At 43.9% G+C, this 26495-nt stretch overlaps 1 protein-coding gene across 12 annotated transcripts in view; it reads left to right on the plus strand.

The window, feature by feature from the left end:
* PPP6R3 (protein phosphatase 6 regulatory subunit 3) overlaps positions 1–26495 on the plus strand; it is a 137043-nt gene that overhangs the window by 42707 nt on the left and 67841 nt on the right. For 11 of the 12 annotated variants that reach the window (XM_032414520.1, XM_032414521.1, XM_032414522.1 and 8 more), the window contains exons 2-4: positions 970–1121; positions 21247–21479; positions 25977–26163. In XM_032414520.1, the coding sequence (XP_032270411.1) occupies positions 21253–21479; positions 25977–26163 (414 nt within the window). In that variant the 5' untranslated portion in view covers positions 970–1121; positions 21247–21252. Of the gene's footprint in view, positions 1–969; positions 1122–21246; positions 21480–24977; positions 25144–25976; positions 26164–26495 lie in introns of those variants that run through there. The other variant, XM_032414531.1, reaches the window with a different exon arrangement.

Here is a 26495-nt window from a genome sequence, read left to right on the forward strand (position 1 = left end):
CACGGAACGGTTGGAATGGGGCTGGAATTACCTGCAGCATTTAGTGATGTGTCTGAGGGCTCTAGCAGCACACGGTGGTGGCACATGGTTTCTTGTCGTTTAAAGCAAAAATTTAAATGATCAATTACACTTTTTCAAGTGTATGTTCGGAAAGCATTTGGTACAGTGTTTAGAATTAAATCATCTTTTCTTAACCTGGGTTTGTTACTGTTTTGGTTGATTCATTTTATTCTTTTAACAAGCATTTGGCATTGTTTCTATTTATTACCTTATTTGACAGAAAACACTGACTTCAGCGTAGTGAGTTTTATGGAAGAAATGCATCCAATGAACAGCATATGTTTTGAGATGCCTTATAGACTGCATTCTTACAGGATTTCTAATTAGCATATTGTCTATAGTTTGAGACTTTTTTTGCAGTGTTATCAGTGAAGTGCCTTGGAAGATGCTTTATAGTCCTTTCATGTGTAGCGTTTGATTAATTGACTAATTAGAGACAGAATTTGGCTATAGTTAGTACTTCAGTGACCTCAATATTCTGCTTACATTTCCTGGTGAAAGTTATGGTATTTAGAGGTATTACATGGGGCTACTTGGCTACTTTTCAAATTTGATTTAGTATTTTAAAGTATGGTGCCATTACAGTCAGCTCTGTGTGGGATAAGAATATCATTGATGTTTTTGTAAGATAAAGACAAGAATATGTATGTTTTTCTTATTCACTGATAGTGCTATTATGGTGTCTCTGTTTCTGGGTTATTATTTAGTGTAGGATAAAAGCTGAGGTAGAGGATGACCGTGCCTTTCTTTCCTGTTTTCACATGGAAAAAATTTCAGTTAACTAGAACTTTTCAATCTTCTGAGGTGCAGTTCTATGTGAATCAGGACCCTCAACCGGTATCTTTAATGGCAGCTGTCATCAGACCAAAACAGAACATTCTGTGAACGTATGCTCTTTTTTCTTTATAGGAGAGCTTCTGTTTTGCTTCCACATCCTACTTTACTCCGGCTAATCTGCTAATGCAGTGAATTGGAAGACAACTGTTACCAGGATAACCTGTAATGGGCAAGGAGCCACAGAGAAGAAAACATTTCTTTTAATTTTTAAACTTGGTTGAAAGGTAAGACCATTAAGAGTATCAGGAGTTTCCTTCCATGAGTTTCATCAAGGAAAGCAATGTTCTGTTGTGAGACCCTGGAGTCTAGGTCAACCAGGGCTAGACCAGGTACAGTATGGTTCTGGGGCACTGTGGTATTTTTAGGAAGTTAAATAACAGCCTCTGTAGTTTGCTCTGGCATGTTTTGGAATCTGCATCACCCAATCTGTGGGATTCCTCATTTCCTAGGGGGGTTGATCTGGGTCCCAAGGATAGCCAGGCCTAGCAAGCTGAAGGAGCACACAGAGAAAGGCTGCTCATGGAGACTCAGGCGCTGCTTCGAGGTCACCTAAAAGTGCATGTGTGCACAGGCGTGTGAGAGAGATAGAGCTTGAGATTGTTTTGTTTTTGTTTTACACCAGCCAAAGGCCATCTCTGGCTTTTAGCCAACCATCTGACTCCTTTCGAGTCCTAATTGCTATCATTTTAGACCTCTTCACTGAAACTTTCTCTTGAAGACCAGCGGTTGACTTTACATATTTGACAGTTGGCACTTCAGAAAGTGGCCCAATCAGGTCTTTGGGGGACAGGACACATTTTTAATCCATCTTCATCTGCTCCATTGTGTGTTGAGGAGAAGGTGGGCATAAACCACTTAATCATCTATGGTTCAGGCTTCATTATCTCAGGAGATACTCTAGTTATGGTGCTGTAGCAGGTCTCTGCTTCTCATCCCAGGGCAATTTTTCCTTCAGCCCCTCATGAATGACTCTCCTCCACCTTCTGACCTTCTGGCCTCCCTTTGTGCTTACAGAGTGAAGCTTTACCTCCTGGGGCCTTTTTTTTTTTTTTTTTTTTTTTTGTCCCGCCATTGTTCCTTCTCTTTCCAGGGCTACATTCTAACCCTGTGGGTAAAGCCTCTTCCATTTCCCACCTGCCTGGCTGTGTGGAGAATTCCAGCCCAAGTCGAGGGTTTAGGTTTGAGAAGGTCAGGACCATGTACTTAGAACTGTGGTCTGACCATCAGGCCCACTGATAATAAAGAAGGCAGTTTATGATGCACATGAACTGTTACTTTGCCTTTTTCATCAGCCGGTTTAGAGCTGAGGGTGACAGGACCCACAGAGACCTCTAGCTTGAATTCAGCTGATTATCTTAGAGGTTGGACATCTTTTTTATGTTTATTGGAGTGTTGTCTGTAAATTGTAACTTACCCACTTTTCTATTGTGACACTAGAGTTCAAAGAATGATTTTTAAAGCTGTTTCTATAATGCCACACATAGCCTATAAAAAATTGAGATACATAAAACATGTGAGTTTCAGGTGCACAACATAGTGATTCCACATTTGTTATATATTTTGAAATGATCACCACAGTAGGTCAAGTCCATACTCATCATCACATAGTTACATTTTTTTCTTGTAGTGGGAACTTTTTTTTTTTTTAAAAGAGGAAGTGGGGAGGGGCACAGGGAGAGGGAGAGAGAGAATCTTAAGCAGGTTCTATGGCTGGTGTAGAGCCCGACATGGGGCTTGATATCATAACCCTGAGATCCTGCCCTGAGCCAAAATCAAGAGTCAGGGGGATCTGGGTGTCTCAGTCAGTTCAGCATCCGCCTCTTGGTTTCAGCTTGGATCATGATCTTGGGGTTGTGGGATTGAGCCCTGTATGGGGCTCCACGCTCAGCGGGAGGTCTGCTTGGGATTCTCCTCCTCCTCCTCCCACTCCCTCTGTTGTCGTTGGTTGGGGGCGTCCCCCCCCCCCCCCGCCAGCTCACATGCATGCCTGCACACACACTCTCTCTCTCAAATAAATAAATAAAATCATGTTTTTTTTTTTAAAAACAAAATCAAGAGTCAGATGCTTACCCGACTAAGCCACCCAGCGCCCCTGTAATGGGAACTTTTAAGATCTCTCATAGCAACTTTCAAATATATAATTCAGTATTATTATTAACTATAGTCACAATGCTGTACATTACATTTCCTTTTTTTTTTTTAAGATTTTGTTTGTTTATTTGAGAGAGAGAGCACAATCAGGGGGAGCAGCAGAGGCAGAAGCAGAAGCAGGCTCCATGCTGAGCAGGGAGCCTGGCATAGGGCTCAACCCCAGGACCCTGAGATCATGACCTGAGCCAAAGGCAGACGCTTAACGGACTGAGCCACCCAGGTGCCCCTGTACGTTACATTTCATGACTTATTTTATAACTTGAAGTCTGTACCTTTTGACCCCCTTCACCCATTTTGTCCACCCTCCATCGTAGGGTTTTATTACTATTCTGTGTATTTGATTCCCCTTTTACTAGGGCTCAGCTCTTTTTCTACCTTTTTTGTTGCACCTTTTCTGTATTGTTCCAGTTCCTCTGTGGCCACAACTTTATGAACTCTTAGATTCTGTCTCATTAAATTATTTTAGGATTATTTTTTCTCTTTGAATAGATTTAAGTATTCCATGAGCAAGGAGTTTTGACTTCTACTTTATATCTTTTTTTTTTTTAAGATTTTATTTATTTATTTGACAGAGAAAGCACAAGTGGGGGAAGGGGCAGAAGGAGAGGGAGAAGCAGGCTCCCTGCTGAGCAAGGATCCCGACGCAGGACTCAGTCCCAGGACCCTGGGATCATGACCTGAGCCAAAGGCAGACGCTTAACCAACTGAGCCACCCAAGCACCCCCTACTTTATATCTTTAGTACTTTTTACATAATAGGTATCATTAATTGTTTAGTGGTAGGGCTAAAATCTCAGAGACATTTTTCAGGATAACATTTTTAGGACTTCTCCCTTTCTTTCTCTCTCTCTCTCTTTTAATTTTATTTTGTTTTTCTTTGCTGAAGAAGACTCTTAGCTGTGGCAAATTATAGAACAGTTCCTTACCATTAGCTGTATTCCTCCTGTTTCTTTTTTGACTTCCTCTGCTCATCAGATGGTGTCTGATGCCGGGTGAAGTCTTAAGAAGTTACCCATTAGTCTCCAGGAGTCCTAGAATCAGTGGAGAAGGATTCCCGAAGAGGAGCAGTATTTTAAATACAGGGTCCTTTAGACCAGAGGTTGTCAAGGCCCAGATAGGAAATATTTTAGGTTTTGCAGACCAAGAAGCAAAAAAGAGGATATTATATAGGTATTTATATAACAAGAGAGCAAATATTCACAGATTTTATTGATGAAATTAAAAATATAAAAAATACTTGAATTCAGTATTCTGTAATACAGATCTGCTAATGAGAAGAATGGAATTCTTTTTCTAGGGGGATAACATTTCACGTAAATAGTGTTCATAGCCAGAGTTCCCCCTCTCAAATTCTGTTACAAATGTTCATCTAATCTACTAATGCTGATCTGTAATGAGATTTTACATATTTCATCTTTGAAAATGCCTTTTTACACAGATAGGTGCTGCCACATTCTAATATCAGTCTACAAGCATCTATATTCATCACTTGGAAGGCATTTATAGAATTCTTTTAGATTCTTCTCTTGGTGTTTGCCTTTTAGCGGGTCATTACATTGTAGATTAATTACTTCCAGTTGACGGTTAGGAAAATCCTCATTTGTATAGCTGTATGGATTTTGCAATAGGAAAATTTCCTTTACATTTGCATTAAAAATGCTTTTTAACGGTAGTTTGAGCTCAGAAAATGTGCCCACTGCAAATTTGTATGGGAACAGAGATCTCACTTCAATTTTAAGTTCTGAAAGCATGGGAAGTGTATGAAGCAGCTTGAATTTATTATCCTAACAAAGTTAGTATTGAAATGACCTTACCACAGCAGAAGGTTTGCGGATCAGTGCCGGTTAGCCTTGCAGTTTTAGGTTGAATTCATTAAGAAACATCAAGATGTCAGCAAAGACCAATTTCCAGAGCCATTCAGTGTTCAGTAGTTGTGGTTGAGGGTTGTTCCTCTCATTCAGAAAAATTTCAGTCTTGGCCCTGGACTCAAAAATTTCCAAAAACATTAACCCTTGATAAGCCATTACGTAGCTTGCGTGTGATAGAAAGTCTAAGAGAGTAAATAAAGTTCACTGTTGATATTACTGGTTCAGTAACACATGAGGAATTTAAAAAACCTTTCGAAGGAGCTGCTGATGAAAATAAAAAGAACCATAAGCTTTGAACAGTACATTTTCACAAGTTTTGTAAAATTGTCCCATTAAGCCGTTTTTTGCTGTACACATAATTTTACCACCATCAGCTGTAACATGTCACAGCGGACTCTCCTGCACGGTGTAGTGACTTCATCTTCACTCCGCGTCTCTGAAAACACTCAGCCTGGGGCTGTTTGATGCGGGCTCTTCATAAAGGCTCGTTTGTCATCATTTCACATGCCTCGAACACCAGCTGAGCTGCATCGGCCGTGTCTGTGAACTCCTCAAGAATCCAAAGGAAAATTCACTGGCTTCCTTGGCGCTTGGCTAACAAGCTACTTGGAGACCAGCTTTACTTGAAGTTTCATTTTCATCTTTTATTTTTGTGAAGAAGTTCTCCTGTTAGGAGATGATCCAGTGAAAATGTTTAAATGTTTCTGATGCGAGCGTGCCTGTGAGTCGGGAGTACTGTGGCCACTGCGTGGTGTGGAGGTGGGGATGTGCGGTGCGGTCTCCCGGCCCCGGTGCGTGTGCTTGCGTGGAGACACGGCACCTGCCGTCCTATTCCGTGACACAAGCATCCCCACCCTGCTGGGTCTTACAAGCACAACAGTCCAAGTCCAGTTTTTCTTTTCTTGTTTTGACATGTTGGGGATCCAAGGATAATAATACAATAAAATGCCACGGTTCGACACGTGGCCCTCAAGGCACCGTGGAGTTAACGGCTGTGTCATTGTGATCCGGAAGGCGTCCAGCAGAGCAGCAGCGCAGAGTGATGAGTGCGCCACCACATGTGGTTTCTGTCACCCTCAGCTCTGCTTTCGTCGTGTGACAGCCACCAGAGACTGGATGTAAATGTATGGTGTGGCTGTGTTTCAGGAAAACTCCTTGAATTTCAAAGAATTTTCACAAGTCATGGAATATCTTTCTTCTGACCCCCCCCCCCTCCCCGTTAAAAATACGAAGATCATTCTTTGCTCAGGGGCTGTATAAAAATAGGTGACAGACCAGATTTGACAACTTCATTACTGTACCCCCAGGTGTCCCAGGGTTCTGGAGTTGGCTCACATGCCTATGGTAGAAAGAATGGGGTGAAAAAAAGGACCTAAATGTGAAGAGGTACCATTGTGGTTTTTGCTGTCGGTTGGTTGATTGGCTTGTTCTCTTTCTTTGCTTTTTTGTACACAGATTCTTAAGTGTATGCACCTACTTCCTATCTTTCCATATGACTGGGCAGGTTAGCTAATCTTTCACAGTATCTTGATTTCAGACTGAGCCTACATTTGTAGAGCCCTTATTAAGTGTGCCAGGGATTGGACTAAGCGCTCTTCTATTTTCTTTTCTTTCATAATATCTTACCATACTTGGGTACATAGTTTATGTAGGTGCATAGTTTAAAAAGCCAAACAGTACCACAAGATTTACAGCAAAAAATAACAGTCATCTGCTCCATCTTTCCTCTCCTTTCTCATCCTCATCCCTTAATTAATTACTAGGGGCCACTACCTTTATCTCTTAGTTTTATATTTACTTCCTTCAGTGTTTGAGTTGTGTGCCTATAGGTAGCTGTTTCTCATCTAGCTGACTTCTAACAATGAAGGTGAAGGGTTAGCTTTTACATATGCATAGCTTCTTTCCCTCCCCCATCTTCCAACATAGTTAAAGCACAACTTTGGTTAAAATCAGTATAAAAGTATGTATATTTTGGTGAATTATTCCCTAGGTCTCTGACTTAATTAGTAAAATTCTTCACAGCATGGTCACATTCATCTGGCACATAGATCTCCTGTGTGGACACATCCTTTTCAGAGCCCTCTGCCTCATGCATGCCTCATTCCGGGCAGATTCCTCTTGACTTTCTGTGTAGTAGCAGGTGTCCCCCCTTACTTTTCTTCTGAGAGTTGTCTTTGCTTCTCAATGTGTGGGATCCCTAGTTCCATGTATTCCTTTTTTTTTTTTTTTTAAAGATTTTATTTATTCATTTGAGACACAGAGATACAGAGAGAGAGAGAGAGAGAGCATGAGCAGTGGGAGAGGCAGAGGGAGAGGAAGAAGCAGACTCCCCGCTGAGTCAGGAGCCTGATGTGGGACTCGATCCCAGGACCCTGGGATCACGACCTGAGCCGAAGGCAGACGCTTAACCATCTGAGCCACCCAGGCGCCCCTAGTTCCATGTATTCCATGCCTTCCTCTCATGGCTTATTGCCATGCTTTTTTTTTTTTTTTTTAAGATTTTATTTTTAAATACTTTCTACTCCCAACTTGGGGCTTAAACCCACAACCCTGAGCTCGAGAGTTGAGTGTTCAACTGACTGAGCCAGCCAGGTGCCCCTGCTGGCTTATTGCAGTACTTTGGTGGAGCCCATTTTCTCGTAGCTTTTTGAGAAAGTGTGAATAAATCTTTCTGACCTTCCATGTCTGAAAATGCTCTTTTCTAGAATTGCTGTTGAGGAAGCTGATATCATTCTGATTTTCAGTCCTTTCTTGAGTATTTTTTCCTCACTAGAAAAGTTGAGATACTGTCTTTATCTCTGATACTGTGGAATTTCACACTGCACCTTAGAGGTCTGTTCCCCGACTCACTGTGATAGGATGTGTATGTTCTAGAGGGGAGAGTCCTATTCTGTACACTCGGAGGAAAAAAGGTTTTTGTTTTTTTTTTTTTTTTGGATGAGGCAGGTGGTTGTGGATTGTCATATGTTCTTCTAAAACTTATGTTACTTGGATGTTGGACTTTCTGAATTATTTCTCTATTTTCTGTCTTTTCCTGCATTTTTTGGCATTTTTCTTTTTCTCTGTCCTTTATTGCTGTCTTGCTTCAGTTGCCAGAGGAGTAGAGAATTATGTTTACCCAGTAAACATCTGGAAGGTTGTATAATCCTTTCATTTTCCTGTTGAGGCTCCACATCTGCCCAGATGAAGCCATGCCTTTTATATCAAATGGACTTGAGAAGAGATTTATAAAACAGCACAGCGATCATTGTAGTATTGCCTTCCTTTCCTGAAGGATACTCTCAGAGAAGATCATCCAGGCTTTGACCAAAGTTCTTCCAGCCTCAGGGCTTGCAGTATTCATGGCCATAACCTTTAGCCTGATCTTTAACGAGTTCCTGCTTCTGCTCACACATAATCTGTATTTTTCACTCGCTGGCTCTCATTTTGTGTTTGGGAGCTATACATGATATTATTAAGAGCTTTAAAATACGCAAAGCTAGTTATTTTATCCCCCAAGTGATGAGGCCTTTTGCCTGGTCATCTCTTTAGGTGCCATGTGGTTGGCAGTCTCTTCCTCCTCCCCAGAACAGGGTGTGGTGTTGCCTGGCAAAGGGTGATCTATCCCGGAAGGCTACCGTGGGATTAGATCTTCCATGGTCCTAGACAGGATCCATCTATGACTTTATTCTGAGGTTGCTTTGCTTATTAGTCACATCATAAAAAGACTTCATGTTGAGGTCTTTGGACCTGCTTCTTTCTACACTGTAGCAGCTCGTTCTAGCTCAGGCCTCACTTCTGCCACTGCTCTCCTCGTGGGGCCACCCCCTATAGCTACAGACTTAAAAACTGTCTGTGCTGTGCCAGGTAACTGCTGCCCCTCTTTGTTTGTTTTTTTGTGGTTTTATGGTTTTATGAACACAAATACAACGTGCACGTGAGCTGTCTATTCATTTTGTTAACTGCGCAGCCTGGCATTGGGATTGGTGACTCTGATGGCCAGCTGGGCTGCTTTTGTACAGTGGCTTTGTGGTTCTTGGAGGAGACATTGTGAGCAGTCTCTGCACAGTGAGATTTGTGTCACATCAGCACTTCAAGCTCCTTGACGCTGTGGACTAGGAACTTCTGGACGCCGCTGGGCTGCGTGTGCTTGTCTTCCTGTTGCTCCTGTAACCAGTGTTGGGCGTCACAAGCTGGTCCTGACTCTGCTGTGCCCCTGCTGTCTGTGCCTCTGGGCTTCTGCCAGTCGCACTTAATTCTGACATATCAGTCTGACTGGTGCCGGATGAACTTACTGGTCCTCTTTTTAATGATCTTGGGCTTCCCCAGAGGTCTGAGGGCAACTGTGATGCTGGATAGAAGGTGGTGACCTTCACAGGCAGCACTGGGGAAGAGAGCAGCCGCCCCTCTTGCTGTCCAGTAACATGTTGCTGCTAACGGTTGACTCTGATTTGTTGACTCTTCTACCTGGTTTCAGAGAGTCGGAGAATCCTGGGGCTTGAGATGGAAAATGCTGTTAGATCCCGTAAGAATTCTCTGATGTGACTTTGATCCTATCTCTTACCCTTGCTTGTTTGCGTGCGCGTGCGCGCTCGCTCTCTCTCTCTCTCTCTCTCTCTCTCTCACACACACACACACACACACACACACACACAGCACCTAGATGCAGCTGGGTTTTCCTTGCCTTCATTCCTTTGATCTCTAACAAGGCTTCTGGCAAGAACTTGGTTACCATTGTGTCCCCCTCATTACTTGTCTTTTTTCTTCCCAACCCCTCAGTCTCGCTTTGAAAAGACCCACAAAACTTGTTCTTAGTAAAATATTATGCTTTACATATTCTTGGACTGAAGTTTTTGCAATTGTGGAAATTATGCGTAGAAGTTCATGTACATTTGAGTTTTAATAATGACAGTTTGTACAGGAACACAGTACTTGCTTTAAGGCAGACCAGGTGACAGAAGTAAGACTGGATTTTCCTTGGTTGGCAGTTGGCTTTTTTATTGTAAAGGTGAAGTGGGTGATGAGATTGCAGCATGCTCCCTGCCCATAGCATCTGGGTGCTGGATTTGGAGTTAGCTCCAGTGTGCGGGTGCCGTTTGCTTTCTGAGGGCTGTGTATTTCCCAGGCAGCTCAGAATTCCAAAGGCAAGCCGTAAATTTTTGTCATCTGATACCACACAGTATAGCCAGGATTGAAGAAAAATGAAAATTGGGCTTTGAAGAGACAGAATCATGGTTGATGTTGGAGGAGGAATGGTAGTTTAGTGGGAAATCTCTCAGGGGATACCTTGGTTTTCGGAGATGGGTTGCTCCCTTTGTAGGCTTCTCTCTGTCCGGTACATCCGTTGCATTGTGGACAGTCCGTATGTAAAGTACACATCAGACCTTGCTGCTCACTTGCCCTGTCTTCCTGACTCCACAGCTTATGTCTTGGTGTATTGCCAGTTCCTGCTCTGTCCTGCCTTCATGCCTTGTCTTTAGCACCCCCGGCCTGCCCCATATTTCAGTCACCCCCAAACACTTGGCCATGCCCAGAACAGGTTAGACCTCTCCCTCTCTTGGCCTTTGTAGAAATCCAGCCTCTGTTGAAAGTGTACCTGCCACAGCTTAAATGTCATCTCCTCTATGTCGCTTTCCTCTGGTTATGCTCAGGATTATTTCTTTCCGTATGTTATTAAAATATGTTGCTTCCTTTTTACTGTAGATACTTTACAGTATGTTTATCTCAGTTAGAACTCCCTGGTTCTGTCTCTCTGCTTCTGCAGCGAGCGCATGCTGCTCTGTACTGTATATTCTTGCAGGGCCCTTTGAGACCAGGTCTTGACGCCTAAGCTTATCCTTGCGCCTTCTGAACGACTCTTCTTGTTATGAGGGCCTTCTCCCTGCTATGAATTTCCTGAACTTACTGGAAACTTCTGTCTTGTTCTCTGTGCTTGCAGGCCTATGTCTACTGGTCTGGAATTCTTTTTGCTATAACATCACCTATTGAACCCTACCTGTATTTTGGGCCTTGTGTATAGGAAATCTTTCTGGTCACGATCCCCTCTGTTGAGCTCCCTTTCTACGGAACAAGCTTGGAGTTGATACCTTTCATTCTCTGTTTTCTTTTTTTTCCAGTTTTATTGTATTTTTCATGCGGTAGGGACCATTTATCATATTATTCCTGTATTAAAGTACCTGCTGATTAATATAACACATACTAAATGGAATTGGCTGCTTTATTTATTACTCTCAAAGAAAAGCTGAAATATCAAATAAATTACAAAGTAAAACTGAAAACGATTCTGGAATATCTGGGAGGTAGAAATGTGATTGCCTTTGACGTATTCTTTGGAAGAAGCAGTTGCAAAGCAAATACAAAGAAACTGGCTCAGAGTTTGTGTGGCCTTTCCTCTAAAGAAATACGTATCTCTAATAGGCACGCTGATCTTTAGTCCAGCCTTTGGGTGGGGGCTGGGGAAGGGCACCTGTAGGAAATGGAGAAGCAGCTACTGGGTGGACCCATTCCAGTCCTCTGTGATCTTTTCCCTTGGTACTGAGTGAGAGCTGCCCTCAGAGTCCAGCTGTTACTCTTGTGTTCCATGTTTTTGCCTCTTCATGTAAAAGTTAGAACGTTTGCCTAGGCATTCAGCTTTGCTGTGAGGAGGAAGTTTATCGTTAATACAGCACAGAAGTGACCTCCCTTCAGAGTGACACTACATGCTCCTATTTAGAGGTCCTTTGCTCCCTGGCCCCTTCTTGTGGCATGCAGCTTTCAGTGTACTAAATGAGCAACCACCCACTCTTCTTGAGCCCAGCACTTCCCCATTTGGGTCTTGTCAGACGCTGCCCAACCAAGTTCCCCGAATACCTGCATCCAAGCCCAGGGGTGTGCTGGATGCTGACGCCCACTCCAGGTGTCTGGGTGCTGGCAGGACAGCATGTGCAGCCTTCCAGCAGCTCCGTTTGCCCAGTACATCCTGTTCCCAGGTTGCTGGTAAGCTTGACTAGAGGTATGGAGTGACTATGTCTGCTGCTCCTGGAGTAAGTAAGTTGTTTTCAATCTAAATGGGGGCCGTGAAGGTTCAGTTTACTCCAAGATGATGGGGAGTCTCCTGGCCTTTTTTTTTTTTTTTTATTGATGAAACATTGTTTCCCGATGTATTTGAGTGACCTAGGCATTTTTTTCTTTATATTTTTTAAAAGATTTATTTATACATTTTAGAGAGGGGGGAGAGGGAGAGAGAATTTTCAAGTAGACTCCTGGCTGAGCACAGAGTCCAATGCGGGGTTCCATCCCACGACCTATGAGATCATGAACTGAGCTTAAAAGCAAGACTCAGACACCCAACCAGCTGAGCCGCCCATATGATATTTTTGAGTTAGCTTAGAAAATGAAATTCCCAGAGACCTGCGCCTGTTTTACGATTCGGTTTACAATTTGGCAGGGTATATCGATACCAGGAGTGAGCCACTTGTGGCCCTCCTGATTCTAGCCCTTCATTGTTTCAAGGTGCAGGATGGGAAAACTTCCCTTTTATTCCTACAAATATTTCTATATATTAGAGGCTAAAAAACAGTTCTACTTTTCTTGTGATCTACTTTTTTAAGTTGAAGACTGTGCAAGTTACTTTATATATGTAAGAGTAAACATGATTTCTTGTGTATGTTTACATTAGAAGAAAGGGAAAACGTGGCCCATAATCTGTCCTCACCAACCCCACATTGGCCCTGTGTGGAAAAGGTGGTTAACTCTTGACTTTGGCTGTGGAAGGAGATTGGGGGGAGGGTGGCTATTTTAGTACCAAGGGAGAAACTTTGAATCATAATTGTCGTAATATATAATCAGAACTGTCTTGTCCGGTACAGCAGCCACCGGCCACATATGACTGAAGCATAAAATGTGGCCGGCCCAACTTGAGATGCTCTAAGTGTAAAATACACCCAGATTTTGAAGACTGTACCAAAAGAATTACATGTTGAAATAATAATGTTTGGATGTATAAGGTTAAATAAAATATACTATTAACATTAACGTAGCCAGTTTCTTTTACTTTTTTGATGTGGCTGCTGGAAAATTTAAACTTGGGGCACTTGGGTGGCTCAATCGTTAAGCATCTGCCTTCGGCTCAGGTCATGATCCCAGGGTCCTGGGATTGAGCCCCGCATCGGGCTCCCTGTTCAGCAGAGAGCCTGCTTCTCACTCTCCCACTCCCCCTGCTTGTGTTCCCTCTCTCGTTGTGTCTCTCTCTGTCAAATAAATAAAGTCTTTAAAAAAAAAATTTAAACTTACACGTGTCTCTCATTGTGGCTCGTGTGCTGGTTCTTTTGGGCAGGGTTATGTTAGCCGGTAGGCGGAGCCCGCTCTGTTCTAGCAGTGGGGAGCCAGGGGCCTTCAGAGGAGTGCACCCCCTGAGGTGCACGGGGGTCTGAACTCCCACGGTACGTGCTTGTACACCTTTGTTTGAGATCATGAAAAATCTATTACGAATATTTCCTTTGTCACACACATAAATAGAAAAAATAGGAAAAATTAATAACAGTGTGTAGATTAAGTCTTCTCCTTTGTGTTGTCTTGGACGTCAGCTGTTCCTTCTCCCGTTGTAGCTTGTACTCCGTATATTGAGGGGACTGCAGCTATGAAACTGGAAGAGCTGACGTTAGCAAATATTCACTTAGGCCATGGGATCTTGGTGATTCCAGTGGGGCCAGTGATGACAGGGTGTGGACAGGCTGTCTTCATGCATGTGCCACCCATGTGGTCTCAGGGCCCCGTGCCCAGAAGTGTTTGCTTTCATGCTCAGCTGTTCTTCATAAGCTCAGAAATGCTTAATAATCTTGGAATCTGTTTTTGAATCTTTGAATATTTTGCCCTGGGCCCAGCCAGCCCTGCGTGCAGGTGTTCCACAGTTACCGGTAGTGGTGTGTGGTGGGGCTTTCATGGGGTAGAGCTTCTCCTTCTGGGATAGAACATTGCTAACTTCAGGCACAGTTCTTTCTTTTTTTTTTTTTTTTTAAAGATTTTATTTATTTATTTGACAGAGAGACACAGCGCGAGAGGGAACACAAGCAGGGGGAGTGGGAGAGGGAGAAGCAGGCTTCCCACGGAGCAGGGAGCCCGATGCGGGGCTCGATCCCAGGACCCCGGGATCACGACCTGAGCCGAAGGCAGACGCTTAACGACTGAGCCACCCAGGCGCCCCTGGGCACAGTTCTTAGGAATAGGAGAGTTTGAGTTAAATTCATTAACACTCTTCTTTGTTGTTCCCTCAGTTTGCTTCTGTCATTTGTAGGCAGGACAATCAGCAGTTTCTCCCTTCAGAGTGCTACTAGTTTATCTTTCACGGTGTTTGTCCTGTCATTTTGTCTGGGCTCCTGTTAGAAAGCGATACAGTCTGTTATATTCTATATCTGTTACAGTGAACAAAAACCCTCTAATATCAGCTTGTCCACAGGGAGTTTCTGAAATAAATAACATAGTCACATATTTGCATCATATGCTTTTCTCTGTTTCTCATGGTTATGTAATTATTTTGAATATGCTTTATTGCAATTTGTTGCATATGATCAACAATAGTTTAAACCCAGGGCAGCAGTAGCAGCAGCATCTGGGAACTTGCTAGAGACAGAATTTCCGGCCTGATCCCTGGTTTACTGCATCTGAATTTGTGACTGTGTTTTAACAAGACCCCTAGATGTTTCCTATGCCCAGGAACAGTTGGGAGCACTGGTTTAAACCTCCTACGCTTGTGGGGGGTGCATGCTTATTGCACAAGCACTTCCCGTTGTCGCGGTGCCTGTGTGGTCCAGCTCCCGTCCCAGGCCATTCCCAGCGACTCTTCACAACCAGTTTGCGTGGTGAGGATACTGAGATTTAGAGAGGTAAAGTCACTTTCCCAACGCTTCGGGGCCGGCCAGTAGTGGAGCCGGCCTGGGAATCCAGGTCTGCTTAGATGCTTAAAGTCCTCACAAGGCTGGGGAGGAAATGCTGTTGATTTGATGAAAGCAAGTGGTTGTAGGTGGTTTACTTATACCACAGTTGGGCCCCTGTTGAATATACCATGCTGGCAGCACCCTGGAAAATTCTTCGGAGGGTCTGATGTTCTCCTACCTTTTACAAAGAATTTAACCACATGACTGTACTAGTTCCTGTGTCACAGACACGGTGGCACCTTCTCTCCCAGAAACAAAGTGTTGCTGCTTAACTGCTTTGAAATAAAGGAACCGTGGCCCAGATTTTGCTTCCAAGAAGGAAGGTATTTCAGTAATCTTAGAGGAACTTTAATTAAAGTGGTTTATGGATCCTTTGGTCCTGTTTTGTGCGTGTAAGATGGTCGTTTTCACCTGTGTGTTGAGTTCTGGGGAGTGCAGAGCACAGTAGAGGCCGCTGTGGCAAGCTGACAGGTCAGCTCCCCTGTGACCCGCCTACCTGACCTTCAGCTCTTTTAGAGAGAACCCTGCTTGCAAGCTACATAATCCAACTTATAAAACAACTCTAAGGGGACACCTGGGTGGCACGGTTGGGCATCTGACTCTTGGTTTTGGCTCAGGTCATGATCTCAGGGTCGTGAGATCGAGCCCACGTCAGGCTCCGCACTCAGTGCAGAGTCTGCTTAAGGCTCTCTCTCCCTCCCCCTCTGCTCTTCACCACCGGTGCAGGCGCATGCGTGCGCTCTCTCTCTCTCTCAAATAGATAAGTAAAAATCTAAAAAAAAACCAAAAAACAAAACAAAACCCAAAGAAACAAAACAGCTCTAGGATTTTGAAGAAAGATAGTTTGGTTTCATTTACCATTTTCCTCTTTGTCTTGTTAATAGAAAAGTCTGTGATTTGGTTTACTGTAAGAAATTGTTTCCCCTTTTATCCCTAAATCCTATTCAGGTATAGCTAGGGTATGAATTTTTTTTTTTTTTTTTTTTATTCATTCATTTGAGACACACAGATACAGAGAGAGAGAGAAAGCATGAGCAGGGAGAGAGGCAGAGGGAGAAGCAGGCTCCTTGCTGAGCCAGGAACCCGATGCGGGGCTCGATCCCAGGACCCTGGGATCATGACCTGAGCCGAAGGCAGACGCTCAACCATCTGAGCCACCCAGGCGCCCCTAGGGTATGAATTTTAAAGTGTATTTATATTAACTAAAAATTAGCTGTTGAAGTGCTGGCTCCTTTAGTTTTTCTGAGTATCTTAGTTGTATTTTTGAAAGGGCTCCATTTTCTCACAGGGCCCTGGTTGAACTTTGTAACTGTTCATACCTGGCTTGTTTCTACTTCAAAGGACACAAATAGAAGCTAGGGTAACTAATTTACTGGTGCCATTCATTTCCAGTCAATTTGCTGTTTGGCCAAAAGGTAAAATACATAATGTTTGCTTAAGGAGTCTACTGTGGTTTTATTTTATTTTTAAGTTTGTAACGTACCCAGTTTAAAGAAAATGCACTGTGGAAATGTATATTTCAAAGTGTTCTGATGTAAAAAAATGCTATTCTAATTCAGGATGGTGGAAAATGAAAGGACTTAGGCATTTTTTAAACAGTTGCTAAAAAATTCCTGTTCTTGTGCTTAAATAAGTACAATAAAACAAGAAGTCACAGGCTCCGGGTTTAGAGGAGCTGGCTGGTCAGGTAGGACATAGTGCTGGAACACACAGACCAGGTGTGTGATGGCTCATCGTAACACAGCAGGCTCTGAGGTTGGCGGGCAGCTTTCTTCCAGGTGGTGATTTGGGGATGTGGAGGCACCTTCCATTTTTTGGCTCTGCCATCCCTGAGAGCCTTTTTTGTCTTGGGCATCCAGTCAGAGGCAGAGGAGAGCACATGGAGGTTTTAACAGTTTATGGCACACCTGGGAAGACATTGTCCCGTGGCAATACCTACTTGCCCAAGAAGTTGGGAACGTGGTCTTCGTAAACCGCTAGGGAAAGGGGAATGGATCTCTAGATATCTGGCCCAGCACCGTGTGACCGCACCCTGCTGGGTGGGCTGCGAAGGCCCAGGGTGGACACCCATGTAGTCTCAGAGATAATGGGGGAAAGATAGAGTTAGTGGGAACCTGATTTCCTCCTGAGCCAGGGATGCTAAACTTCTTCTGTAAAGGACCAGGTAGTAAATATTTCAGGCTCTGCGGGCCACATTTGGTCTCTGTCACACATTCTTCTCTTCCCCTAAAACAACCCTTTAAAAATATCTAAACCATTCTTAGTGTGCAGGCTGTGGGCCGGATTGGTCTGTGGGCTGCAGTTTGCCAACTCCTGCTCTTATGTCGTCATGGCTAATTATCAGTCTTCTTATAAATCCAGTATTTAAGGGGTTACTGTTATAAGGTTGAAATTTGGGGCGTCAGTTTTTACTTGTACTACATCGATGTAATTATATTCTGATCAATAATTGAGGAGTATGGACTTTATCTAGTTTGTGGACATTTATAGTTTCCACTTGATGGATGTGAGTGTGTATCTTATTTATAACTAGCCAGTCATAAGGTCTTGATAATCAACTTTGCTTTTTTGTAATTGATTTCTTAGTATTTTTCATTATACTTTGCCTTTCTATATGGGTTACAAAAAATAAAGGCATACCACTTTATTTTTTAAAGATTTATTTATTTATTTTAGAGAGAGAGAGAGCATGGGTACAGGGGGAGGGGGCAGGAGGAGGGAAGGAGAGGGACAAGCCGACTGGCGCTGAGTGGAGCTAGATTCCCAGCTGGATCTCACAATGCTGAGATCATGACCTGAACCAAGAGACATGTAACCCAACTGCACCACCCAGGCACCCTAAAAAAGCATACTACTTTAAATGAGACCTAATTTTTAAAAAATACTTCAGGCTAAATTATTAACTGTGTCCAGTTTTCTGAATTCAGGTGGAGAGACCGTTCTGTTAGATTATCAGAAATTTGATTTACAGGCCAAAATAAGCCCAGTCTGACCTGATGTCGGTGGAGCATGGGAAATATTTGAATACACCTGGTAGCTTTTCAGTCAGTGACTTTGCCAAAGTATTTAAAATAAGTAATATGGGGACACCTGGGTGGCTCAGTCAGTTAAGCATCTACGTTCGGCTCAGGTCATGATCCCAGGGTCTTGGGATGGAGTCCCACGTCGGGCTCCCTGCTCAGTGGGGAGCCTGCTTCTCCCTCTCCTGCTCCCCCTGCTTGTGCTCTCTCTCTCTCTCTGACAAATAGATAAATAAAATATTTTTTAAAACGTTAAAAAAAATAAGAAAATGAACTCTTTTGTCAATTTGTAGACATCCCAGGATGGATGAATTTTGATGGAAATCAAAATTTCCATGATTGACTTTGAAGACAAGGTGTACTGACGTGGATGATGAGGTTTTTGGAGTTCAATAAGGTGCTTTTGCTCCTTGAGCTGAACTGGAGCTCCACTGTCTGTCCTGGGTGCCTGCATCTACTCCTAAAAACCGTGCAGGTTCATACATGCGTGGAATCCAAATATAGCCTGTGACTTGTGTGTTGTGTCTGTGTGTGAACACAGCTGTTTGCATCCTCGTACACTTCAGTAGCAAGAAGGAGGCAGAGTGGTAGCATGTGCTGTTTTTAGGATTTGCAGTCTTAAACTCCCAGATAAATGAGCCACATTGCTCCAGCAGAAGCACTGGAGACTGTGCTGACAGCGTTACTTTGGAAAGCTCCTTTCTTTCCTCCTTTGGAGTTATCTTTTGCTATCCTTGTGTCTTTTTTTCCCTCCTTGTTTGATGAGGATAAAATGGCATAATAACGTCTCTTTTGTTTGTTTGCCATTTTCCACAATATGAAAACCAAAAGATCATTTATGGTTTTATTACCACCATCTTTTTCCCTGAAGTTCCATTCTTATTAGGGATATATCACCTTTGCCCTTATTTCCTTAGTAACTGCCTTAGAAGTAGAAGTAGATTGCTCTTGTGTTTGGAGGATGTGTTTCTGTCCTTCACTAACAAAAGTGTTACACTCCCAGGGAGCACTCTGCCTGCTCCTGGTCTTGAAGGCCAGAGGCCTAGCATGTGGGTGGTTGCTGACCATGCTGGGAGTTGTGACCCTGCTTTTTTAGCGTGTTCTAGGTCTTGTGTACATAATTAGTGGCCTAATCGTTAAGAGGAGAGAGATGGCTGTGCCTTGTACTTGTGTCATCCATTGAGCTTTGTGGCGGACATTTCCACGTACAGGTGCCTCCAGAGTGAGGCGTTGCCAGTCCGGTTTAGGTGAACGGTCACAGTGGCTTCTCGTTCCTGACTGTGTCTTCCTGCTGCTGCTGACTGGATGTGAGTGCATCGCCATGTGTGTCTTTTGAAACATGGAAAGCTTTTTTTGAAGCAGGGACAACTTTTATAACACCATATTTCATAATCTTACCTAAAACTTGTTCTCTTAAGGAGTCCCTTTTTTTTTTTTTTTTTTTTAAGATTCCTTAAAACTTTGCTTATATTTCAAACTGTGTTGATTATATACGTAATAGTGAAGTCAGGTGAAGTGCATATACTTCCACAGGCTCTTGCGTGACCTGCCGTGGCACGCATCTTTCTTCTTCTATTCCTGGATTGATCAGTATGACTGGCTGTATACATAACATTTGTCCTCCATGATGTCTGATTTTTAAAATATTTTTTTGAACAGATGTTCATGAAAATACTAAATCAGGGTATATTCCTACCTGATCTAATATGGGTGATTTAGCAAAAATAAATCCTTCTCAAAATGTATGTGTGCTCTACATAGGTTATGACCTTTGCAGCTTCCTTCCTTCTACCTAAGCTCTTCCAACACAGGATTTTACATGAGCACATGTGGGTTTTAACATGTTTTTTGGTGATAACGGTAACAGGAGCCGCTATACTGGGTGGATAGTAAAGCTGCAGTTGATCTGTGGGTTTGGGGGTTACATGAAGTCAGAAGGTGTCTTACCAAACCCTGTGTCGGGTTCTGCCGTGAGCATCTTTGGCAGGTAGGAGTGGCTTGTGAATAGTCCTGTCCCTAACCAGGACTTTGTTTGGTGCTCTCATCTTGTCACGTGTTGCTCAAAAGTGGCGTTTGAAAGTGTCTTGTCACGGCAGCTGCAGATGACGTAGTGACTCCTGTGCTTCCTGTTTCCGGTTGTGACCGGTCAGGACCCTCTTTAACTGTAACTTGAAGAAAACAAACTTCCTGTCCTCACTGGTTGAGGAAGGGTGGGAGGAAGAGGAGGAAAGAATATATATATGTGGCCCTGTTAATGTCCATTGGTTTTCCTGGTAACTGAGGATGTTGGTTTCCCTCCTTCCTCAAGAACTAGGTTCTAGTTGTTTAGTTTCTTTATTAAGAATGGCACAGATTTTATCATTTTATGACTTTCAGCTGCGAAACTGCTCTCAGTGGCTGAAAGTGCTAGTTTGTGGTAGTGATTTATTTAATTCTTTAGTATTCTGAAGAATGCTAGATACTTAGGTCACAGTGCTTGTCATTTGTTGCTTGAAGATATAACTTCTGCATAAGAATGTTCTTCAAGTGTAAGAAAGGGTTTTCTTTCTTCCTTTCCCAGCATTAAATTCTTTTTTTTTTTTTTTTTTTAAGTATTGGGGCTCGAACTCATGGCCGTGAGATCAAGACCTGAGCCGAGATCAAGAGTCGGACACTTACCCGACTAAGCCACCGAGGTGCCCCTCCCAGCGTTAAATTCTTAACAAAGTGTGGATGGGTTAATATTGTAGGTTAAAATCAACCCAAGTTTATGCATTCTTTCAGCATTTTTAAGTCAAAATTTTTTGTTACCAATAAAACTATTTTCTGAGAGGGCGCCTGGGTGGCTCAGTTGGTTGGGCAACTGCCTTCGGCTCAGGTCATGATCCTGGAGTCCCGGGATCGAGTCCCGCATCGGGCTCCTTGCTCAGCGAGGAGTCTGCTTCTCCCTCTGACCCTCCCCCCCCCCTTGTTCTTTCTCTCTCTCATTCTCTCTCTCAAATAAATAAATAAAATCTTAAAAAAAAAAAAAAAAAACTATTTTCTGAGAAGGAAAAATCCTGCCGATTTTACTTATTTAGAAAGTATTTTATAGGTGGGCGCCTGGGTGGCTCAGTTGGTTAAGCAACTGCCTTCGGCTCAGGTCATGATCCTGGAGTCCCGGGATCGAGTCCCGCATCGGGCTCCCTGCTCGGCAGTGAGTCTGCTTCTCCCTCTGACCCTCCTCCCTCTCAGCTCTCTGTCTCTCATTCTCTCTCTCTCAAATAAATAAATAAAATCTTTAAAAAAAAAAAAAAAAAAAGTATTTTATAGGTTCAATATGACACTTATTTTACTTATGTGACTCAAGTTGGCATTTTAGATTGTAAAACTCAATTGAAATTTGAAAAATTAATATGTGAAGTTGAAATTTTATTTGAAATACTCTCTGCATTTTGTTTAGACCAGCATGTTTTGGAAATTTGATCTTCATTCATCATCCCACATAGACACACTTCTAGAAAGAGAAGATGTAACACTGAAGGAGTTAATGGATGAGGAAGATGTTTTACAGGAATGTAAAGCTCAGAACCGCAAACTTATAGAGTTTCTGTTAAAAGCAGAATGTCTCGAAGATTTAGTCTCATTCATTATAGAAGAACCACCTCAAGACATGGATGAAAAGATCAGATACAAGTAAGAAAATTCAATCTTCTCTTTAGGGTGGGACTGAAGTGAAGTGGGGGTAGAATATTATTCTTGTTGTCCGGCAATTCCCCAGGGCTGTTGTAGACCATTTAGAGTGTCAAGATGGTCAAGGGTGACAGACTCAGTGGAGCATTTAATCCGTTCTAGAACCGAGTCCAGTGAAATCACAGGGTTTTTAAAATGAGCGTTCTAAATTGCAGTCAGGAGGCTTTGTGGAAGGACAAAGTGCTTTATAAACAGTGAAGAAGTTTCTGAAAATAGACGATTCAAGTAAGTATTTTCTCTTCTTTGCAAATAGGAAGGTAGAAATTATGTGACTGCCCCAGATTACATGGCACATCTAAGCCAGAGCTTGGGTTATGAAGACTGTTACTGGTACAAGAAATTCTGACTTTTGTTAAGATAAGGGAATGGGTCTTGGGGAACATCAGTGGAGCTAAATTGAAGTAGCTAGCCCCTTGGATCACTGAAGCAGGTTTACGTCCTCCCCACTAGTTTGCTCTGCTCAGAGCAGAGAAGTAGTGCCCGGCGGGCCCTTCATGACCGTCTCTTCCGACACTTGGACTGCACATGCCTGGAAACCCTTTGTGAGCACTCCACGTGCATGCAAAGTATTGGGGTTTCAGTGAACTCTCTTCCCATATCCAACTCTGATTGAAGTATTTGACTCTTTCCCTCCTCCCCAGAAAATCGGACAGATTCAGGAACAAAAAGTCATTGATTATTCATTAAACAAACTTAATGGAATAGGAAGAATTAAGGCTTTTGGTAGATTATTCTTTGCCCTTTCTCCCCCAGTATCTTCCTCTTTTCAGATATCTTTTTATTTCTTTGTGGGGAGAATTTTGCTGCCAAAGAAATAAAACTTATTAATGCTTTCAGGTTCCTGGTGGCTTGGACTGTCAAGGAGGTGAGGTTATGTTCTCTGCTGGCCATTAAGATTGGCAGCTAGCATTAGCCTCCACTCAGTTCAGTGCCCTAAAAAAGAAGAGGAAAGGAATTTGGCAGCAGGAAGACTAGCGTACTCCCAACCCCCAGAAGACAGACACTTTGCTGTTTTGCAGTTCCCTTCCCAGTGAACCAGGACGTGTGGGTGCGACTTCTCGTGGGGCTCATCCTGGTAGGAGCCGATGTGCTGTGGGCTTTGCATCCAGCCCACTGACGGGGTGTCGCACTCCCCTCTTAGAGAACTTGAGCCAGAGGGCTTACCCTTCTGGGGTTGGTTTCCTCACCGGCTGATTGAAGCTAATACCTCTTTAACTGGGAAGAATAGGCACACCACACCTTAGGGAAGGTGCTTATGTTACCAAAAAGTAGTCATGGCTTTTGTAGTATTGCCTTGGCCAGCGCTTTCTTTGTGCTGCCTTTGAGGTTGCGAGAGCAGGTGTGCCTCCCTGGACACATGGCCTTTGGATGGTGCCATTTTGGGGGAGCATGACTTGCGCTGGGCAGATGAGTTCTCTGCTGAAGTTCGGTGGGGACGGAGCCCCAGCTGTGTGTAAGATACACGATACACACAGCTGGAACGCAGAGGGGTATTGCAGAGGGGATCTGAAAGCTTTCTGGAGTTAAGGTTGACCTGTCGTCATCTCAGGAAATTTAAACTAGTGTTTATAGAGTCTGGGTGATAGAGTGCTGTATTTTGTGAATCTCATAACTTTGTATTAGTTACACACATGGCTTGAACTCATCACTGTTCTAAGTCAATGATCATATACAAGGTATTTAAACATTTTGCGCTAACCTTTTTAATCTTAATGACAGATACCTCAGTTCTAAATAATTTAGCAGAACTTTGAGAATAGGTCGTTAAGTAGTATAATAAGTCCTAAAGCTAAGATGCTGTTGGTTGGGTCAAGGTTCCTACAGAGGGACTGCAGAGGGGCTGCAGGGAGGAGGAGAACCAGGAGGGGCTGTCACCCTGAAAGCCAAGAGAAGCCAGGCTTCAGGAAGGAGAGATGGGACAACCAGGTTGGGGGCCGCCCTTGACAGGCCACGTGACCACGGGTGTTTGCAGCACAGAGCACGTGGCCCCATCAGTGTGGTTCTCTGCAATGGTGGAGGTGAAAGCCTGGCTGGAACGCCTTTGAGGAAGAACCGGGGACGAAGCAGAGACAGCTCTTTCAAGAGTCTCCTGGAAAAGGAGCAGAGAGAGAAAGTGGGTGTTGCAGGCAGATGGGAGTCAGAAGAGGTGTGGTGGTTTTTATCCCTGGTGGGAGAAATAGTGGGACGTTTGTATGCTGGTGAGAGCCATGCAGTACGGAGGGAAATGACGAACAGAGGGAGTGGGCCACCCAGGGATGTGCTGTGCCTGAGTAGGTGGGAGGCCGTCTGGTCAAAAGGACAGGTGGAGGGCGGCTTTAGGAGTTGGCTCTATGGATAGGGAGGAGGAAGGCGCCTAGATGTAGGTTGGGGTGCAGTTCTCTTCTGATTGCTTCTGTGTTCTCACGAAGAAATTGAGGTCAGAGCATGCAGTGGGGGAGGGGGAAGGCTTGCCACGGGGTGAAATGGAGGGGGTCTTTGGGTACTTTAGAAGCTTGTTTAATGTTTAGGAGAGAGAGAGGAGCCCCAGCATGTCCGTAACCAGGACCTTGAGTGTTATGTATAGTGCCCAGGCCCCATGCTTCTTTATCTAGATTATATGTCTCAGTGACTGTGGAAAAATACGTGAAAAATTCATGAAAAAAATGTTTTAGATGCCCATGCCCTGCTCTGGACCTCGTGTGTCAGAATTTGGAGACTACACCCTATACATTGGTTTGCCAGTGCTTTATTTGCCAGCAGTTTCAAATCGGGACAGTTGAGACAATGCACCCCCCACCCCCCACAGCAGCATTTTGGAAGTTTTATAAAGTAGAAAATAAAGAGGAATAAAAACAGCTAGCTTTCATTTATTCCAGGCCTCCTTCTCAGTATTTTGTGTTATCCTTCCCTATGAGGTAAACGCTGTTGTCTTAATTTTGCAGACTTGCAAACTGAGGCCCAGGGAGGTTAAGTAACTTGTCCAAGGTCATGCAGCTTGTAAGTGGTAGAGACAGAGTCTGAACCTAGTGGTGTGAGTCCAGAAGCCACATCTGCACCCACTGGATTATCCTGCCCCTGGCATAATGACGGCTTTACGTTACAGCATCGTTGAGCCCACATGTTCCATAAAGTAAGAAAGAAAAACTTTAATTCGAGCCACAGAAGACAGCTATTTGATAATATGCTCTTCATGCCCACACAGCTGCCAGTTCTGTTGTCTTTCTTTTCCGTTCTCTTCCTCCCTACAAAGGTTCACTTGGGGACATTCTCCCACTGTTCCATCTTCCGACCTCACACCAGACCCTCTCGGGGGCTGTGGTCTCTCGAGCCAGGGGCCTCACAGCAGGCTGCCCTTGCTTGTCGCGGATGCCTCGAGGGGTGTTGTCTGTGTTCCAGACGACAGTCCTCGCCTCTCTCCTGTCCCATAGCAACTTGTGGCTGTTTTGTCACCTCCCTGTCCAGCCGGCCTTTGACTTGCCGCTCCAGATGATGAGTTGGTCCTGGATCCTGGCTGCTTGACAGGGAGGAGTAAAGAGCAGAGAAGTGAACTTGGGGGCGGCGGAGAATGTCTTGTGGGCCGGCCTCGGAGTCTGCATTTGTTGCTGTTGGAAACAGAAGAGAAATTGTGGTAAAAGGAGTGCGTGGAAAAAATGGATTAGCTGTCTGATTTTCAGAGAGGGAGTGCTCTGGGGGTCAAAGGCAAGCATGCTTTAGGGGTGCAGCTCTTTCCAGAGCTGTGGGGTCAGTGGTAGAGGTCTGTGTCCCACTGCAGTGAGCCCTGATGGTGGGCTTATCCCTGGAAGACCTGGGCAGGCTGGCGTGGAGAGCTTGGGTTTTGTACACAGCTTTCCTACTTGGGTGACTCGGGCTGATGTCTTGTTCTCCACTTCCCTATGTTAGAACATTGGTTCTCTTAAGGCGTAATATAGACTGAACACTTGATAAGCTCCCCCAGAGCAGCTTTTTAGCACCATTTGCAACCCATGTGAAAATAGAGGTGGCCGGTCTTGGAACCTGAATATGTCTTGAGTACTTACGAGGTGCCGTGCGCAGTGCAGTTCTCTGGAAACCAGCATCCCCCACGGTTGTCCTCCAAGCTCTGCCGCTTCCTGCTGGAGCTTCCTGCTGGAGCAGGCCTCCGAGGGCTGATGGCTGTGGCCGGAGGCGGCCCACGCCCTGCCCTGCAGCGCCGCCTCCCCAGGCTCCCAAGCCCTAGGTGTGCTCTAGTTTTGTTGGGGAATGTATATCCTGTTAAAGCTGCTTTAGAAGTAAGTTTTTAGGTACAGTAGAAAATTCACTTTAATCTAGAGGTTGGACAGAATGGATTGAAATGGTTTTCTAATTCCCAGAGGTGATTTTGTTATTTTTCACAAAATTTTAGGAAGCCTTTCTGGTTTGTGTTTTACTTTCTGTAATGAAACTGTTAACACAGATGATGATACAAGTGTCCTGTTCTTCTAGGTACCCAAATATATCTTGTGAGTTGCTCACTTCTGATGTCTCCCAGATGAACGATAGGCTGGGAGAAGACGAGTCCTTGCTCATGAGGTTATATAGCTTCCTCCTAAATGACTCCCCTTTGAACCCGCTACTTGCCAGTTTCTTCAGCAAGGTGCTCAGTATTCTTATCAGCAGAAAACCAGAACAGGTAAATACCATTTTCCAGAAGGTAAGTATTAGGGCTGATCATCCCCCTGAGATGATCCCCCAGTAATTGTGTTCTGAGTGTACCTTAAGTCCAGGTTCTGTAGAGGAGTGTATTTTAAATATACTGACTTAACATTGCCTCACACATTCATGACTGTGTTCTAACTTGACATACTCTTCTAAGTGCCTCACAGCTCAGCGTTGTAGTGTACTTCGGTTTCCTCTTTTGACAAATAGTTAAAAGCATGAGAACGTGGGGTGTCCATTTGTGAAGGTGGCGAGTGCCATGGCTCATACTGAGTGGTTGAAGGTGTGAGTGGAGTTGTAGCGACT

Source organism: Phoca vitulina, unplaced genomic scaffold, assembly GCF_004348235.1.
Source record: "Phoca vitulina isolate PV1807 unplaced genomic scaffold, GSC_HSeal_1.0 scaffold16, whole genome shotgun sequence".
Taxonomy (NCBI): domain Eukaryota; kingdom Metazoa; phylum Chordata; class Mammalia; order Carnivora; family Phocidae; genus Phoca; species Phoca vitulina.